General features: G+C 36.0%; 2 protein-coding genes across 2 annotated transcripts in view; both read left to right on the top strand.

The window, feature by feature from the left end:
* Hs6st (heparan sulfate 6-O-sulfotransferase) overlaps positions 1-17,637 on the top strand; it is a 229,021-nt gene that overhangs the window by 183,179 nt on the left and 28,205 nt on the right. Inside the window, exon 4 of the mRNA XM_073079645.1 lies at positions 14,158-14,283. Within this exon, the coding sequence (XP_072935746.1) occupies positions 14,158-14,283 (126 nt within the window). The remainder of the gene's footprint in view (positions 1-14,157; positions 14,284-17,637) is intronic.
* CTL16 (C-type lectin 16) overlaps positions 1-17,637 on the top strand; it is a 445,139-nt gene that overhangs the window by 144,646 nt on the left and 282,856 nt on the right. The gene's annotated exons all lie outside the window — the stretch shown is intronic.

Raw genomic sequence — 17,637 nt, forward strand, 5'->3', positions numbered from 1 at the left:
CCCAGTCACCGGGTCATTAGCGTCGTGATGCATGTTATTTTATTTGCGTTCAATGGTCCGCGAAATTAGAAAGGTGATATTAATTCGAGTTTGTAATTTGTGATCGCGGTGCGCGGTCCGTATTGTCAGGGTTATGTCAGATTGCGTTATGCATGTTAGGTCTATTGTTAATATAGTGGGGGATAGAAAATATGATTGTGATTGGTGATTTGGGGGTTATATTTATGGATGGTGGTTACTGGGATTTACGCTTGATAGATGATTTGTATCGAAGTTACGAGACGGGTGGGAAAGGGTAACTGTCATGTTATTGAATGTATAAAATAAAATGGATAAGTTGTATAAATATAAATAAAAATGGTACTTGAACAATATTCTTACAACTTTCTACACTAGTTTTCAGAATTATGGTCGTACAACTATAGGTCGTATAAAAAGTTCTAAAACTCTTTTTGACTTAAAAATGATATTTATATTCTAGATATCCAAGGATTACGCGTAAAAAATATAAATAACTAATCAAAAAAGTATAACGTCTCAAAGACTACTTAAATTTTACTACACACTACAAACATTAAAACAAAAACTACATACTACAAAAAATACTACAATCTTCGGAAGCTACTTGAGGTGAGCGCTGACATCGGATAGTTGTAAATATTTTACGGCTATGCAAATTGACCAGTAAATTTTTACGACACAGCAATTCGGAGACTGAATTGTCGGTGAACAAAGAAATCTTCGATGCAAACGACGCACATACACGGGACATTTGCACCCGTTTACATGGTTCTGGCGTCGTAAGTGCTGTGTGTATGGGTATATTTGTATAGAGGCCGATTATTGGGTGTTCACGTGGAAGTTTATTCAAACCCTTTTTTTTAAATATAGGAGTTGCAGACGAGTAGCAACTCAGCTAATGGTAAGTGGCTACTACCGCCTATGGATATCTGTAATAAGACCCAGATAAGATAAGATTAGATTTTTAGATTAGGTCGGCCACAGATGAGCCGCTACTCCTCAGGACTAAGCTGGTATGTCTCGAAAAAGAATGATTCCCTTTAAACCAGCAGTGCTTTACATTGTCGTTATTAGGTAGATAGATAGATAGATAGGGCAACGCGCTAAGAGGACTCCGGTTGCGTTCCTTTGAAGTTCCAGGCGCTGCTCTACGCAGCGCCTAGGACAGCCACCTGAGTTCCACAACCTTCCTTTCTTTTTTGGACTTGGTTATTGATGCCAATTTGAGATTTTATTTACATTCTAAATATGCTACAGACCTTTCCATCTTCTGAATAGGCCTGTGCCTCAGCAGTAGCACATAAAAAGAGTAGCGGCTCTAAATAAAAATGGAAAAAATTGAGTAATATGACGAACACATTTCATATGAGACCACATCTTATATCACTAGGATCGATCTCATGCTATAAATTATAAACTACTTCGATATCGATCAGTAGCAAAACACGACTAATTAATATAGGATATTATTTTAATAACTCACGTGTCGCATATTGCAGTATCAATGATGTCACACACATAGCTATCATAACCGCCCACGCCGCGTCGCCACGCCGTCTGAAGGTGAACTACGCAGTTCCAATAAGTACATCTGTCTATTGCATATATAGTGGACACTCATGCTAATTTATCTATTTTGCACACATATAAAATCATAACTTTATTATTACGTATGCAATGACGTTATTATTATTAATTTTTTTTATAGTATACGAGTAGCAGACGAACATGCAGTCCACCTGATGGTAAGAGGCTACTACCATGGACATCTGTAATCAACCCCAGATAGGATTAGATATTCCTACCTGAGGTCGGCCAGTGATGCGCCGCTACCCCTGAGGACTAAGCTGGAACGCCTCGGAAAAGTCTGTCTCCCTTACCACACCCTTCAAACCGGAACACAGCAGCGCTTAAAACTGCTGTTATTAGGTAAAATACGGTAGGTAGTACGTCATTTCAATTTTGGATTAAGAATTAAGGGGAAACAATCTGATTTAAATTTCCTTTTTTCGATTGTTATTTGCACTTACGTCGGTGTAATTTGAAGGGTGCATTGACCAAAGATATATCTACATCACCCGTGAGGACCAACGCCTCTTGAAATTGTCTCCATCTTACTAACTCTACACATCTCTCTACACTCTACTTAGTTGTGTTGTTGAACATTAATACCCATTTCTCCAAAACTTGTGATATTTACTTGCTAAAATTAGGGTCATGATTTTAATGTCGGTGTCGTGAAAATTCACTCTCATCATGCACCACACGCACTAAAAAAGAATAACTTCAAAAATATTTATTAATTGAAGAGGTAGCAATGTCTCACAATCAAATAAAATGACAAATTTAACCCGACCCTCGCCGCCACACTGTCTGAAGGTTAACTTCTCCAGATTTCCAATAAGGAAATCTGTCCGTTGCATATTTATTCGGAACACATGCAAATAGCTGGTTCGACGTGCAATCTGGTTTGAACCGGTTCGATGTTCGTCGTTGGAGAACGAATTTACGATTGTTCGTTTGCTATTCCGGCCGTGTAACTACATATCATTTATTAATTCAAGAATTATAGTAAAATACTTGTAATTGGCATTATGTGCAATATATCTAAGGATGCTAATCTATATATTAATAATTAATAAATAATTATTATGTGCAATATATCTAAGAATGCTAATCTATATATTAATAATTAATAAATAATTATGTACGATAATGAATACTTACGCTGTTTGCCCACCGCCACCGTCACCGAGCCGATACCGATTAATTAATGACGGTGCCGAAGTAGCGTTACATACGTTTACTATAGCAGCTTGTCCACCGCACGTCCGACACCCAAGCACCATCATCCCGGCCGCCGATATTCCGAGTAGATCGGCGTGAACGCTAAATCGGCACCGAGGTTTTGACGGGCCGATGTGTCGGCAATGTAAAACACATTGGAACTTGTCCATACACTGTCGTCACACAAGTGACAGCTGGAACAAAATGGAGTGACCGCCGATATCGGTCGCAGTGGACAAACTATCGCCAACACGACATATTAAAATCGGCTCCAAAATAATCTCGTTCTCGGTATCGGCTCGGTGACGGTGCAGTGGACAAACGACCTTAGGCTAATCCACAGAGAATCACAAGCTTAGTTTTTGTAAGTCGAAAATTCGACCAGTGCAAGGGGCGCCTATATAGTGAAAATAATTAATAGTTATAATTATTTTTCCCCTTTTTATATTCATTGTGTATAATACCTATAATATTTTTTACGATTTTTTTGGAGTTTACTCCTTAAGAAACGATTTGAGTTATAAGGCCCGGTACGGAAATTTTATGAGGAGTAAAATCAAGTGTAACACGAAAAGTTGAGGCGTAACGGTAACCAAAATATGAATCAAGAGTGCTTTTATTAATTTAAAATACAGTAAGTTCAAATCCCATTTGAAAGTAATTATTACAATAAAAAATAATTAGCAATATATAAAACATTAAAACGTCATTAACTAATTTGTTTACATTTTTGCATAAATTAAGTTATAGGTTTGATCATTTATAAACACTGTGAAAAATATGAACATTGGCGCCATAATATGATTAACAATCTTTTAAGAACGTTTTTAAAGAAGAGTAACATATAAAATCAGTAAGCAATTGAATAAGATATAATATTAGCAAAATAAGTTTTTAACATAAAGAGGCTTTTGTAAGTTACTGATATATTAATTTAACTTATAAAAATGGATGCATTATTGATCAACACCATCTATCAACGATAAACGGGCAAAATCAAAACTGTATTATTTAATATTTATTACAGAATTATTGCTAATGAATTATGTTCAAAATAAGTTATATAAAATTAGCAATACGTTTTAAATGAATTCTAGAATTATAAAACATTCAGAAACAATCCAAATTACATATAATAACATGTTTATTGAGTCTCATATAAATTGCATCCGTAAATTGCAACAAGGATATTTTATAGATGGCAAAGAAATTATAATTATTAAGTTTTAAGTTATAAAACGTTTAACATTGTTTTAAATATAAATAATTATATTATATTAAAATTTACTTTAATATAAACAACTATATTAAGTTACCATTATAATATTTGGAACCAAAATACATAGATTGATAAACTTGCAAACTTACAATTTATAAAACTTGCCACTAGATGGCGCTATTTTATATTATTTTGTAACATACTTTATGTAATACGCATTATTGAAGTAATATAAATAATCCGAATAATTACAGATATATGTTTGTTTCTCTTATCATTTTAGCAGATGCGTTCATTTACCTACCCTTTTTTCTATTCGATATATATCATAATTATCATTCGTAAGTAGTAAACTCCAATCGTGCGTCGTAGCTGACACACACACACTTTTTTTTTGTCTTTTATTTAAGTAACTTTGCCAATTAGCTCCTCTCACGAATTTCTCTAGGGATCTTCAACTTACAAAAGTTGAAAGTCTTGTCAGAATGTTTAGTTCAGCGTTCTTCAACATTAAACTTTGCAAAAACTGTTTTTATTTTCGAATAATGACAATTATCGTATTAGCTTTTCTTTTTTTTTTTGTTTACGAGGGGGAAACCTTCAAAAGGTACCCTGTGCCGTGGGAGCGGGATTCTTACCGCACTAAAACCCCCCCGGTGGCCGTCCTCTGCGCTGCGTAGAGGACTCCGGGATCTCCAGAGGACCGCAACCGGAGTCCTCTTAGCGCGTTGCCCCATCGGGTGTGCACACCAGACGGTGTGACGAGCGTCGTCACACCGTCTGGTGTGCACAACGGTATGTGACCACACATACCGCCGTCCTTTCCGGGGTCGCTGTCCGGGCGGTTCGAGCTCCCACTCTTACGACCCGCAACCCCGGAAGCCCCCTTTTAGTCGCCTCTTACGACAGGCAGGAGATACCGTAGCCCTATTCTGATCCCGGAACTACAGGGACCAATCGTATTAGCTTAGGAAACGATAACTTGAATGATTTTATTTATTTGTGTAGCAAAATGTTTTCTACCGTTGTAGAATAATAAATTCTCGGTTGGATGATGCCATACAAGCTCCTCTCAATGTATGAATTGGTTTGATTAATATCTACAATAGCTGCTCTGTTGGCACGCTGTTGGCGTCGTTCAGCTGGGCTCGTTCCACTTGGGACTCGGGAGTGCTACGGTGCAGTCGTACAAACACTACGACGGTACAAACGTACCATGTACGTAATCGCTTTTAAAAATCTAATAGAACTACGCATTTTTTATGTTGCATTAGAATTCCACTCTAAACACGTCACTTTGGAGTTATATATTATATTGCTGATTCGTTTTATGGTACGGCAGAAACAACCTAGACAAAAAAAATAATTCCTTTGATATTTCAAGTTTTGGAGAATATTTCATGGTTACCAAATGAGTTCCATCGCTGGAAAATAAAATAGAAGGTCGGCATTTGCATAAGCTTGTTAAAGAGCGTATGAAACTCAAAGTATTTTTTGTTCGATTGTGTCTCGATAAAACATAAATATACCCAAAAATATAACGTACAATAATCGCAGACCCGAGCGGAACATACCCTTTCGCGCCAACAATATCGTATAATCGACAACGCAGTACCAACACAGCGGCGCACGTGCAATTGACAATATAGTGCGAACGCGCAGTCAGCGCGCGTACAATATGTGCAATATGGACAATATGGGCAATATGGTGAACCGGTTCGCGCTCGCTGCCTGTGCTGAGATCAGCAGGTAATAATTTTGAACAGACGAGCTCGACGATCGTACGGTTAAACGGAAATGATAGTCATTATTTTGTTGGTGTTTTATGCTATCTCTTCCCTGTTTTAAAGGGAAGTGTTGGCTGTGTTGCATAATGGCTTATTTTGTATGCGAAGGAACGTTCCTTATATGATTTCTCGTCAAATCGACCTCAATAATGTATTCAACTGAGATTAGGTTCTGAATTACCATTTAAATTCTCTTATTTTTTGTCTGAAAGGAAGGTTCATGATTTTTATGGTGGCTGTGGTAGCACAGTCATCTTCGAGTTAGAAGAGATTTGTAAACCTTGTGTATGAGCCGTTTAAACCAATATTTAAAGCTATTACGTCTGTTATTCATTTCTGGACTTGTATCCTGGTTAGATCTGCAGACTTCAATGAGCTGCAGTGGTCATTTAACGGCAAATGCATTGTATACCTATTACAAACTAAAATAAAAAAACATGACACAACAAAAAATATTCTACTACCTTATCTTACGTTATTATGATACACAAAAAATGATCCTAAAACCTTAACATTGGAAGTTTTTCGCTATTGTTTCGTTGGGTCAATAACGAGCGACCCCACGCCACCCTCATCAGCCTAACCATCGGTTTTCCACAAAATGGTAACTCCTGAAAATATGGGATATGTTTAACAAGCCCCATCCTGTTGAATTTAGTGATGTGACGTATGCTGGATTCTTCACATTCGGGAATGTGAATGCGAATGTTCTCACAGAAGATATTCGATATAAAACAAATTTTATTCGGTTTTATTATAATACTATCTGACCCGACAAACTTTGTACCGCCTCTAAATCTATTTATCAAATATATTTCATATAAAATATAGCCTATGTTACTCGTGGATAATGTAGATTTCGAATGGTGAAAGAATTTTCAAATCGGTCCAGTAGTTTTTGAGCCTATTCATTACAACCAAACAAAGTTTTCCTCTTTATAATATTAGTGTAGATCATCATCATGATATTTACTTTTATTTTTTTTGGGGCAGTGATCTTTTAATAAAAGATATAGTATTGCTACATCAAGACTGTTCCATAATCATTTTTATCCAAATACAAAACAAAAAAATATCAGTTGTACTCTCGTTATATATCTATAACATAATTTACTTTCAATTTGAACAAACGCTAAACAATCGCATTGCATCATGCGAATACGAATACGAATATCAAAAATTAAACAATTGCGAATATTCGGATATGCGAACATCACTACTCAAAATGCATAAAATATGAGAATACCTTCCTGTCAGACACAGTACATCTTATTTATTCGAGCGAAGATATTCCTTCGCTCATTTTCCTAGAAAAATATTTATATCCCATTCTAGCTGTTATTTTAGCGGTTCCCATCTCACGGTTTTATTCTGACTTTCAATTTGCATTTCCAATTGCGATAAATATTAAAATCTAATACAGGTTTGACACTTTAACTGACTAAAGAAAGAAAAAGTTAAACGAGAATTTTTATTTTCTTTATTATAAGACGATCTTTTGCTTTCCCGTAGCCATTTTCTGTAATTTATGGTTTAAACATTTGGACATACTCGTAAATATCCCTATTAATCGATTATATATTTCTTGAGTTAAAGGTTAAAGGTTAGAGAAAGATTATTTTCGGTAAAATTCGGCTATCTTCGGATTCGTAGATCGTCGTTTCCGACGCACGAAAGTAGACTCTGATCTATTATGAGCTGTTACAACACGTTTTTTTTAATAAAGTGTACTATAATTACTATATTTTTGTTAATATATGATGGTGTTAAATACTCTGTATGATATATTGTTGTGAACGCGATTTGACACTGTTGTTTACTTTTGTAAAACTTTAAATTGGGACATTTTAGAGTGCTTACCCGCCAGCAATATATTAGAAGTCCATTCATGATCATTAAGCAAAGTTTAATTTACTAAGTTCTATTTGATTTCTGTCGATAAACTCGGTCCAATTTAATCAACGTTAAAATTGTTTATAGATCAAATTGTCTATTCAGTAGAATACGCTTTTTGGAATATTGCCTGGCCTACACATTTCAATAATGACACTATTGTAATTATATCTATTTGTTTTAATGGCGGAATGCCATTTAAATTTAACCATTATATCGTAGTTTGGGTATAACATACATAATATCATATAACATACGTAATTATAGTTCGGATTTAGTAGCACATATAATTATTAATTATTTAATAACATTCACCACCAAAACTGCAATTCATCTGAAATAAATAAATAAATATGATATATGATAAACACAAATTCAATCTATGGATAAATGTATAAAATTAACAACAAGAGTTCTTCACAAAACGTAAAAGAAAATTTTGAAAATTCATCTCCTTTGAAGGCTAAGTACGCGACGAAAGCTTTTAAAAATAATATCCGATACGTGTGTCATGAGCGCTCCTGTTCAATCCTTATTCCTTATCTACCAAACCTGGAATAGATCTCATTAGTTTTTGTCACGATCTTGCCTTCATCAATCTAGGCGGCGTAATTTAGACGAACCTTTTTTCCCGCCCTAATGATCGATTTATCAAAATATTGAAATGATTTCGAAACGTGACGAGCTTAGGGCGGATTCGCTGAGGATTGAGAGGTTTCATTTGCAATTCAAAACTAGTGTAAGGATGGTAGAACGTGGTTCGACAATCGACACTAAAGGACAGATTAATAAATAGTTATGACTAAAGGCAACAAGGATATATCTACGTGTGCTTTATAATAGCAGTGTTAAGAGCTGCTGAGTTCTAGTTTGAAGGGGTGGTACCTTAGGGAAAGATGAGGTCAACTTGGTTTCAAGGGTAACTATAAATATGCCATCAGTTTCTGATAAAAATTCTGTCCTGTTTTTAATGTGAGGCGCTTGCGCTTGGTGGATGGGTGTGGATGCCGGCTGACTATGGGGCTACCTTAATATTAAGAAGTGACAATGCATTGGTTGCATACGCCCATGTGCAGCCATGACCATTTACCATCAAGTGGACTGGATGCTTGTTTGCGTCATCAATCTTTCTCGTATAGGTTTTACAGTCACATCACATGGATTCTAGTATTGGCCACATAATTGCTGGTTGTTGATTATTTATGTCACTTTTGAATACTTTCCTATTTTAATATTTCTAGGGTGGGTTGCATCATGTAACTTTAACATTTACAGAAATCTAACCAGCCGTCAAATACATGGTTAAAAAAATAATTAGTTGCACCATTTCAGTTGAGGTTGAAATTACGTCATTACTAATACTTAACTTTAACTGCTCGATTTCGATCGGTTAAAGTTACTGTAATTGTGAACTTCCCTATCTGTCAATTTCGAATAAAAATTGCGGTGACAGCGACACAAGTGACGTTAATGACAAATGAATTGGTGCAACATAGAATTCTTATATTCCATCGATACCGTCAAAGTTACTGTTATATTTAACTTTAACGTAAACTGTAACCGGGCTTTCGATGCAACCCACCCTTAGAATATTCAGTCTTGCTTTGAGTTATGAAACATCATCTGATATTTGCATTTTCTTTTGTTGAGGAAGTGTCATAAATGATTGGATAAAAATATATATTGTAAGTATTGATGATTATGGAAGAATATATTATATTTTTAAAATCCCTTCGGAGCGTTTTAACATAATATGTAACAAGTGTCAGCAATGACCACTTATTACTAAGGATTATCAATCTCTTGAAAACGTGACGAGCTTAGGATAGATTGTCAGGGGGATAGTAAGACTTCATTTGCAATGCAAAACTACTCGTATACCTAAGTTCAGCAAAGTCTGAGTTTAACGTATTGCCTAGCCAGCTACTAAAATTAGATACTGTGATGTCTCGGGACCAATTTCGTAAGAAACTTGTTTTGTATGTGAGATGTAGAATATATGGCTTTATTGTGGTTGCAACTATGCCGATGAAGTTTATCGTTAGTGTCGTCAACCCATTACGGTCCCACTGCTGAGACCTCTCCTCACTACTGCTGCTGCTGGGACTGCTGGGTATCCTTTCGGAGTGTAAAGGGCTCAGGCTATAGTCAGCTGCACCGGACAAATGCGGGTTAGTAGATTTCACACAAACTTGAAAACTTTTTTAAAAGAACTTGCAGGCGTGTAGTTTTCTTCATCATGTTCTCCTTTACCGTTTAATCACGTAATATATAACTGATACATAACACAAAAATAAGAGGTACTCAATTCTGGACGCCCCGATTGAGAGGCCGAGTTTCAAACCTCTATGCTGTTTTTTAAATATTTACATCACCCCATGCTTTCATTTCCCGTGCATCCTCGTGTAATTCCGGCCTTGTAGTTATTTCCGGGCACCCTGTATATATAAATGTCAGTGCTTACATGGGTACTAAAAATGTAGGTACTCATACTTCATTTATAAAACCAGCAACACTGAAAGAGCTTTATATTTTGAGTTATTTCGTCGCTCACTTGCAGCTACATGTGTTTAGGCGTATTGTGACCATGCTTATGCTGAAAATGGGACATTCAAAGACTTAAAATCAAAATTAAATGTGATTATACGCGAAATAAGCTTTTTATTTTGTTTTGTGTATTAATTTTTCATCTTAATCACCTATTATATTAAATATTTTTATAAAGTTATTTAAATCAATTTCGATTTTTTTCTAAAATGAAATGTAATTGTTAATTTTATTTTAGAAAATAACATTTTATAAATTTCGCAAGAATTACCTTCCACTCTATATAAAGTATACCGTTAACAACGAATATGTTATCAACTATAATTACGATAACAATCGGTTTTCTTTCGACTTCATAGTGATGATATTTACGCTGTCAACTTAACCTCAAGCATATTGTGCAAGCTTTACGTAATAATCTCAACATAACTAGAAAACAGGACAGTCCCGTCCAAATGGGAAGTATTGTCACCCTACCGCATACGTATTACCTGAACATACAGCATCCGCCTTGGAGGATATTAAATGTGGGAACCCCGAGGCGGAGACCCAGTTTCGGTGGCATCGAGCCGAACTATCTGTCAGTTCACGCGCCACTGCCCACAGCACTACCGCCACTAGACATGGTCGTTTGCGACTACTCGAATACAGTTATGTAACTATTATTCGGTGCTTATCGATATGGATAGCTGTTTTTCTCATATCGTTGTCTGAAGCAGCTTGTTAGCGATATCAAGTTTTTTTTTAAAATATAAGAGTAGCAGACAGTCCACCCGATGGTAAGTGGCTACTGCCGCCCATAGACATCTTTAATCAACCCCAGATAGGATTAGATATTCCTACCTGAGGTCGGCCACAGATGCGGCGCTACCCCTGAGGACTAAGCTGGAACGCCTCGGAAAAGTCTGCCTCCCTTACCACACCCTTCAAACCGGAACACAGCAGCGCCTAACACTGCTGTTATTAGGTAGAAATAGGTGTGGCTGTGGTGCCGCCGGAGTCGAAACACAAAGGGTTCTACCACCTTCATACAGTTAGTACATAGCTTGAGTTTCAACAAACTCGTATAAATACATTCTGTTATATTGGCCTTGTCCCTTTCTCACATTAGCGATTGTTGCAAGTTGAAAAAAGACGGGTGATATAACGAGAAGGTTTTTGGTGTACAATGGTTTAGTTTGACGATTCGTTGGTTCTTCATAACAGTTGACTATGTCAAGAGTACCGATATTGTATGATATCTGAATAAAACGGTTTCAGATATCCGTTATGTTATATTGTAACTATGCTTAATCTTCATATTATAACGTACTCGTATGTGTTCCCTCTGGATATCGTATGCTGGATTAATATTATTAACAAATTCGGAGAAATGTTCGTTTTGAAGATTAGTTTACGTCTCACTATTGAGTAGTTAAGATTTGACTAAAACATTATACTCATAGATTAGTAAAGATTACTCACTCCTAACTAGAAAATGTACCCAGTTTTGAGAATTGAAATACTTGCGTAAAAAAGTTTTGCCACGTCTCCGTGCTAAAATATCCCTAAATTATTTGAAATAATTATTTATTTATTATGTAAATTCATGTAAATTACGCAGTATTAGTTATTTATTCGTAAATTTTCTCTAAAAATGTTTTATTTGTCAAGAATTTAAAAAAAGAACTTGCGATTATAAGCCAATTGTGGCTTCATTCAATTTCAAGGCGGCGAAGTATCTTTACTAATCTATGGTTATACTTATAATATCTATGAATATATTTTTAAATGTTTGCCTATATATTTTAAACTTACGAATTACGCATTAATAGAATAAATACGACCGTTTTGTTACGGTCACTTTTGTAGTGTTTGTTTATCATTTTATACAAATTCTATTGACTTCGTGCATACCTGAGAAACCTTAAAAAATAAGTTTTCAAACGTATGTGATCTTTATGAATTCTCACTCGGCCAGCGTGGTAGACTATGGCCTAATCCTTCTTATTCTGAGAGGAAACCCGTGCCCAACAGTGGGACATTAATGGGTTGATTATGATTATGATATTATGTACGAAAAATATTACCGTACGCAGGCGGATAAAAATATTGATTGCATGATTTTAAAACTTGGGTGGTATAGATAGCGTTTTTGCACGAAATGTATGACCGCGGCCCATTGTGCATATTCCTTTTACAGAAGCAATCGGAACAAAAGCCTTTTATAGACCTGAAATCCCTTTATCCCCGGACCGCTTTTCATAAACGCTTCCTCCGAAATTTGACGATAAATACAAGTATAACAGTAATGGGTATGACTAACGTGACCAAACGCCTCGATTTACACGAGACTGTACCTTTTTTGGTTTTTGTCCCAGAGTGCTCGAGAGCACTTGAGAGAGACCTCGGGGCGCAAAATTGTACCGTTCTGTTAGACTCTATTGATAAAGTGATGAACTGATAAGTAAGGTGAATAGATATATAAAAAAAGCATTAAAATTTTGTTCCTCGGACAAGTAATTAGAAGGTGGTAGAACCCTTTGTGGTTCGACTCCGGCGGCACCACCGCCACACCAATTTCTGCCTTATAACAGCAGTGTTAAGCGCTGTTGTGTTCTGGTGTGGTAAGGGAAACATACTCTTCCGAGGCGTTCCAGCTTAGTCCTCAGAGGTAGCGGCGCATCTGTGGCCCACGTCTGGTACGAATATGGAATCCTAACACGAGTCGATTATAGATGTCCATGGGCGGCAGTAGCCACTTACCATCAGGTGGACTGCATGCTCGTCTGCTACTCCATATTAAAATAATAATAATTGACATAGGTATATAAACCAAAGTCTGGTTTTGAGTCCAAGACATAATATGGTTACGTTACATATGACATATAATTCATGGCGTGTAATCTCGTATTGACCTTCGAGACTTCAAGCAAATCTCGTCTCAAAATCCTGAGTTGATCCCCGTCACGATCTCTAAGACTTTTTATTGAACTGTACTTGGGTAAAATTTTCCTTTTTACCGTCTTAAATATGTAGTATATATTTATGATGCTTTACCCAAATGCTGTCTGCGTTTTATGAGGAATAAGTAAGTATAATAAACCTACGAGTAAATGACATGTTGGCGCATTGTATACGTTAAAGTAGTAAGAAAATAGTTTGGTAGTAGGACTATAATAAGTGTGTTAAGACACTAATACGAAGCGGTCCTCAATTTAGTCCTCAGGATTAGCACGTTGGAGGTGGTGGCATTAATGTCACACGTATTTCTGGCATCATTTTGGTCCAAGACAGTGGTCAAGTAAATACTAATACGATGCGTTCTAACTTTGTTTTTACGAATGTTTAGTATATGTTTACTATCGACATCCAATTCAATTCCAAATCTATCTAGAGTCTATTATAGATATGCCTCAGCTACTTCAAATCTACTTCAATTTTGTAAAGAGCACCCTTTCAAAATTTGACGACAAAATATAGGTAGGTAGGTGTAGCATATCTTTCATAGTGTGTCTCGTATTGACGAAGGCCTTTGACGTCTTTAGTCGGTAATCCCGACTCAAAGAGCTGTACGAATCCTTGTCACGTTGCAAAGACGTAATATTACGGCTATAGGGAACTGACGGAGTTTGATGTGCTCCTTTTGCTCTATAGAAATAGTAAGATATTTTCTAGCTAAACTTACGGTTTGTTTACATTACAGACATAGAGCGTGTCAGACGCGTGTCGGGTCAGACGCGTGTAGTGTCAGACAAAAGTATTCTCCTCTACGTCCTCAATGAATTACTGTCACACTGCTGTTCATTACTAATTTAGCTAGCTACATACAAAACAAAAAAGTCTGGTTATGTCGAGCATTTTCTTCATAAAATAAAATATACTTGAAGGACGGAGTACTAAAACAATAACATTTGTCACCAGGTGCGGTCTTCACGCCGACTTCACGGAGCTGACGGCGTGCGTGAGCGGTGAGCTGGACCGACACGAGGGGTCCGCGGTGCACAGGCGGTACTTCTACATCACGCTGCTCAGGGAACCCGTGGCCAGGTGAGGAATCTGTTTGTGTACTTTCATAGTTTTATCTAGGCATACAGATAGCCTTATCTTATACGTTGGACCAATTGTAAAATATCGATTGGTTTACGAAATCATTAGTAAAAATAATTTTAAGCTAAGATTAAGGCACCTAGGCATCGGCCGGATCGAGTCAGATGATTGTGGAAGAGTATTTACTATCGTCTTTTTTTAGTGTACAATTTTGATGTTTTGTAAAGATTGCATGTTACTAATGGGAATTATCCTCGGTGATCAGGTTGATCCGGCGGCCATTTGCAATCAGGTTCATTTTAATACTGTTCTAGTTTTTGTAGAGAGAGACTTTTCCGATGTTCTCGATGTAACTCATATAGTTGTGATTATGTGACTGCGATGACTCCGATTGTTTTTGTGGTAATCAGTTAGTTACAAATTGAATGGATTGTTTTTTTTGAATGAGATGTTATTAGGATCAGCTTTCCATTCATCCATCATCTTTTCAGCCTACGTGATACTGGCAACCAATATCGGGTAAATGATATTTTAAACTGAGTGAATATCAGCTCACTGTTATTTCACCTCGATTGAAAATATAATTGCTAAACGGAAAATATCATTTCTAATAGGAATAATAATAGTCTGCTTAAGCTTAATCTGATGTTTTCAATCCTTAGTGTAAACTCATTATTCCTGAAAGACTATTTTATGTTATAAAAGATTCAATAACAGCTCTATTATTTATTTTCTCTGACAATCCATTCTATGACATCTTTTTCTATAAAAGCATATAATTTCCTTCTTTCTTTTTATATAGTTTCCCGCTACATTGCTTCTCACCAGCAATTAAATAGACTCTTATTAACATAAATTAACTTAAAAGTATTGTAATGAAAATATACCCTTACATTAGTTTTCAATTGAAATGTCAGACAAGAATCAGAACTAAACAGACAACACCCTTAGACCATGACAATTGTAAGAAAGGGGTCATCAACTCGTGAAAGCTAGTATTTAGACAAGGAAGCCATTAGTTAAGTGGCTGTTGGTTTAGATTCGAATCTCAGATGTTAGACAGCGACGGATAGTCGGAGACAGAACGTGTTTCCACTGTGCTACATGCTTTATTTATATTCTTGATTGTATCTACTTCACACTTAATTTACTGCCTGATTTAGTTCGTGGAATCTTATTTACGTTGTATTTACCGTGTAACATTGCTGTTTTTAAAAAAAATAGTTTACTTTTTTTTCGAGCGTGTTTTGAAGGTGGTAGAACCCTTTGTGGTTCGACTCCGGCGGCACCACCGCCACACCTATTTCTACCTAATAACAGCAGTGTTAGGCGCTGCTGTGTTCCGGTTTGAAGGGTGTGGTAAGGGAGACATACTTTTCCGAGGCGTTCCAGCTTAGTCCTCAGGGGTAGCGGCGCATCTGTGGCCGACCTCAGGTAGGAATATCTAATCCTATCTGGGGTTGATTACAGATGTCCATGGGCGGCAGTAGCCACTTACCATCAGGTGGACTGCATGCTCGTCTGCTACTCCTATATTATAATATATATATATATGTTTGTACGTATGTATGTATGAAGTATGTATATATGTCCCACTCCTTGGTACGGCTTACGGCCCAAACGGCTTGATTTACGGACGGATTTTAACATGAGGTCTCGTTGAAATCGTCTAAATTGCGGGAGTTTTAAGCAGTCGCATTTTTGTTATTATAATAATTGCTATTGTCATATTTTCGTCAAATGAATTTTAATTTTCGAAGCAATTGTGTTGAATATTCAGAAAATCAAACGAATACCTATCTAATTTTTTTTTTTAATTTTTAAGAACGGTTTTTCATATCCATTTGTCAATTATCTCAGACTGAGCACTCGAATATCAACTATCGGCTATCCAAAAACTAATATGTGAAAGTAATAAACGAAATAACGATCGATAAAACCGCTACCGATAGATGACATCACATGATACCCTTGTCAAGTGATACGGTGCCTTAATTTAATTTTTTTATGAACAGGGTCGGAAGTTTATCGGCAATAAGTGAAAGGAATGAAACTTATCCGCCTTTATCGGTCACATGTCATAGCGCAGAGGTCTCCGCACATGCTTCTGTTCGTATGGTACTTATCCCTTTTGTTATGGCAAGCTGATACTTTGATAAAATATATCAAAGTACGAGTAGTAATCTACACTAATATTATAAAGAGGAAAACTTTGTTTGTTTGTTTGGTTGTAATGAATAGGCTCAAAAACTACTGGACCGATTTTAAAAATTCTTTCACCATTCGAAAGCTACATTATCCACGTGTAACATAGGCTATATTTTATATGAAATATATTTGATAAATAGATTTTGAGGCAGTACAAAGTTTGCCGGGTCAGCTAGTCAATCATAATGAAATTGAAACGAATGAACCCTTAGTGATGAGCCAAGATAGGCAAAATGGATAGATTGATTATTATTATTAAAAACGGTTGTGTTGATTGGTGTGATGTGGTGATTGAGACCCCAATACTATTTAAGTCATTTCGTCGTATCGTATGTCGTCAAATGTAAATTTTAACCATATACAGGGTGAATTTTTCAAATAGGCCTTTAGGGCCAAATCCGAAACTATAAGGATTAGCGAAAAATGCTGAAAGGAGTTACGAGGCTGATTTTGATTAAAACTAAAACTGCATCATTACTTTTTTTAAATATTTTTTTCCCTAGCCGGGAATCGAATGAGTTCATTTTGAAAAAAAACCCTCTATATTATTCCACTTTGTGCTAGTGTCGCTTATAAGGATCAAATTCTTTGAAGTAATTTTATGTGACAAAGTAAAGGACAAGGAAAATTTTGAAGAAAATAGATATTTTTTCATACATTGGCATTCTAATTCTTACGGATTATACATAACAAATGATTTATGTATAACTCTTTAGAAACATACATAAGTCATACCATTAAAGAATTTGTTGGTTAATCAACTAATTATTCGATGTTATGACCATGACATACGGCTTTGTATGAGAAAGTAATAGTTTGGCAAATAAGTTCCCGCCGTTATTAGGATTTATTTTTTAATAAAAATAGATAACTGATTAAATAGTAAATTCTTAATTGTTTGTTGTTTACAACTTCGTTTCGACGTTAAATATATTTTTCTATATCTCTTTGTTTAGTAATCACTCGGATTTGACTCGAAAAAGTCATTCTCGCAAATTGTCAACTTTACATCTGTATTAAACGAAACTCCGCCCATAGCAAGTTAAATCTTTTATAATGGTCTTAAAAATAACCTTAACTAAGTCGGACATAAAAATATAAATTCTTGGAGAACAAAACGTCCGCTTCGAATGATTTGAAACATTG

The sequence above is a fragment of the Epargyreus clarus genome, unplaced genomic scaffold, assembly GCF_041222505.1.
Source record: "Epargyreus clarus isolate Ecla_fem2 unplaced genomic scaffold, WU_Ecla_fem_2.2 ptg000014l, whole genome shotgun sequence".
In the NCBI taxonomy this organism is placed as follows: domain Eukaryota; kingdom Metazoa; phylum Arthropoda; class Insecta; order Lepidoptera; family Hesperiidae; genus Epargyreus; species Epargyreus clarus.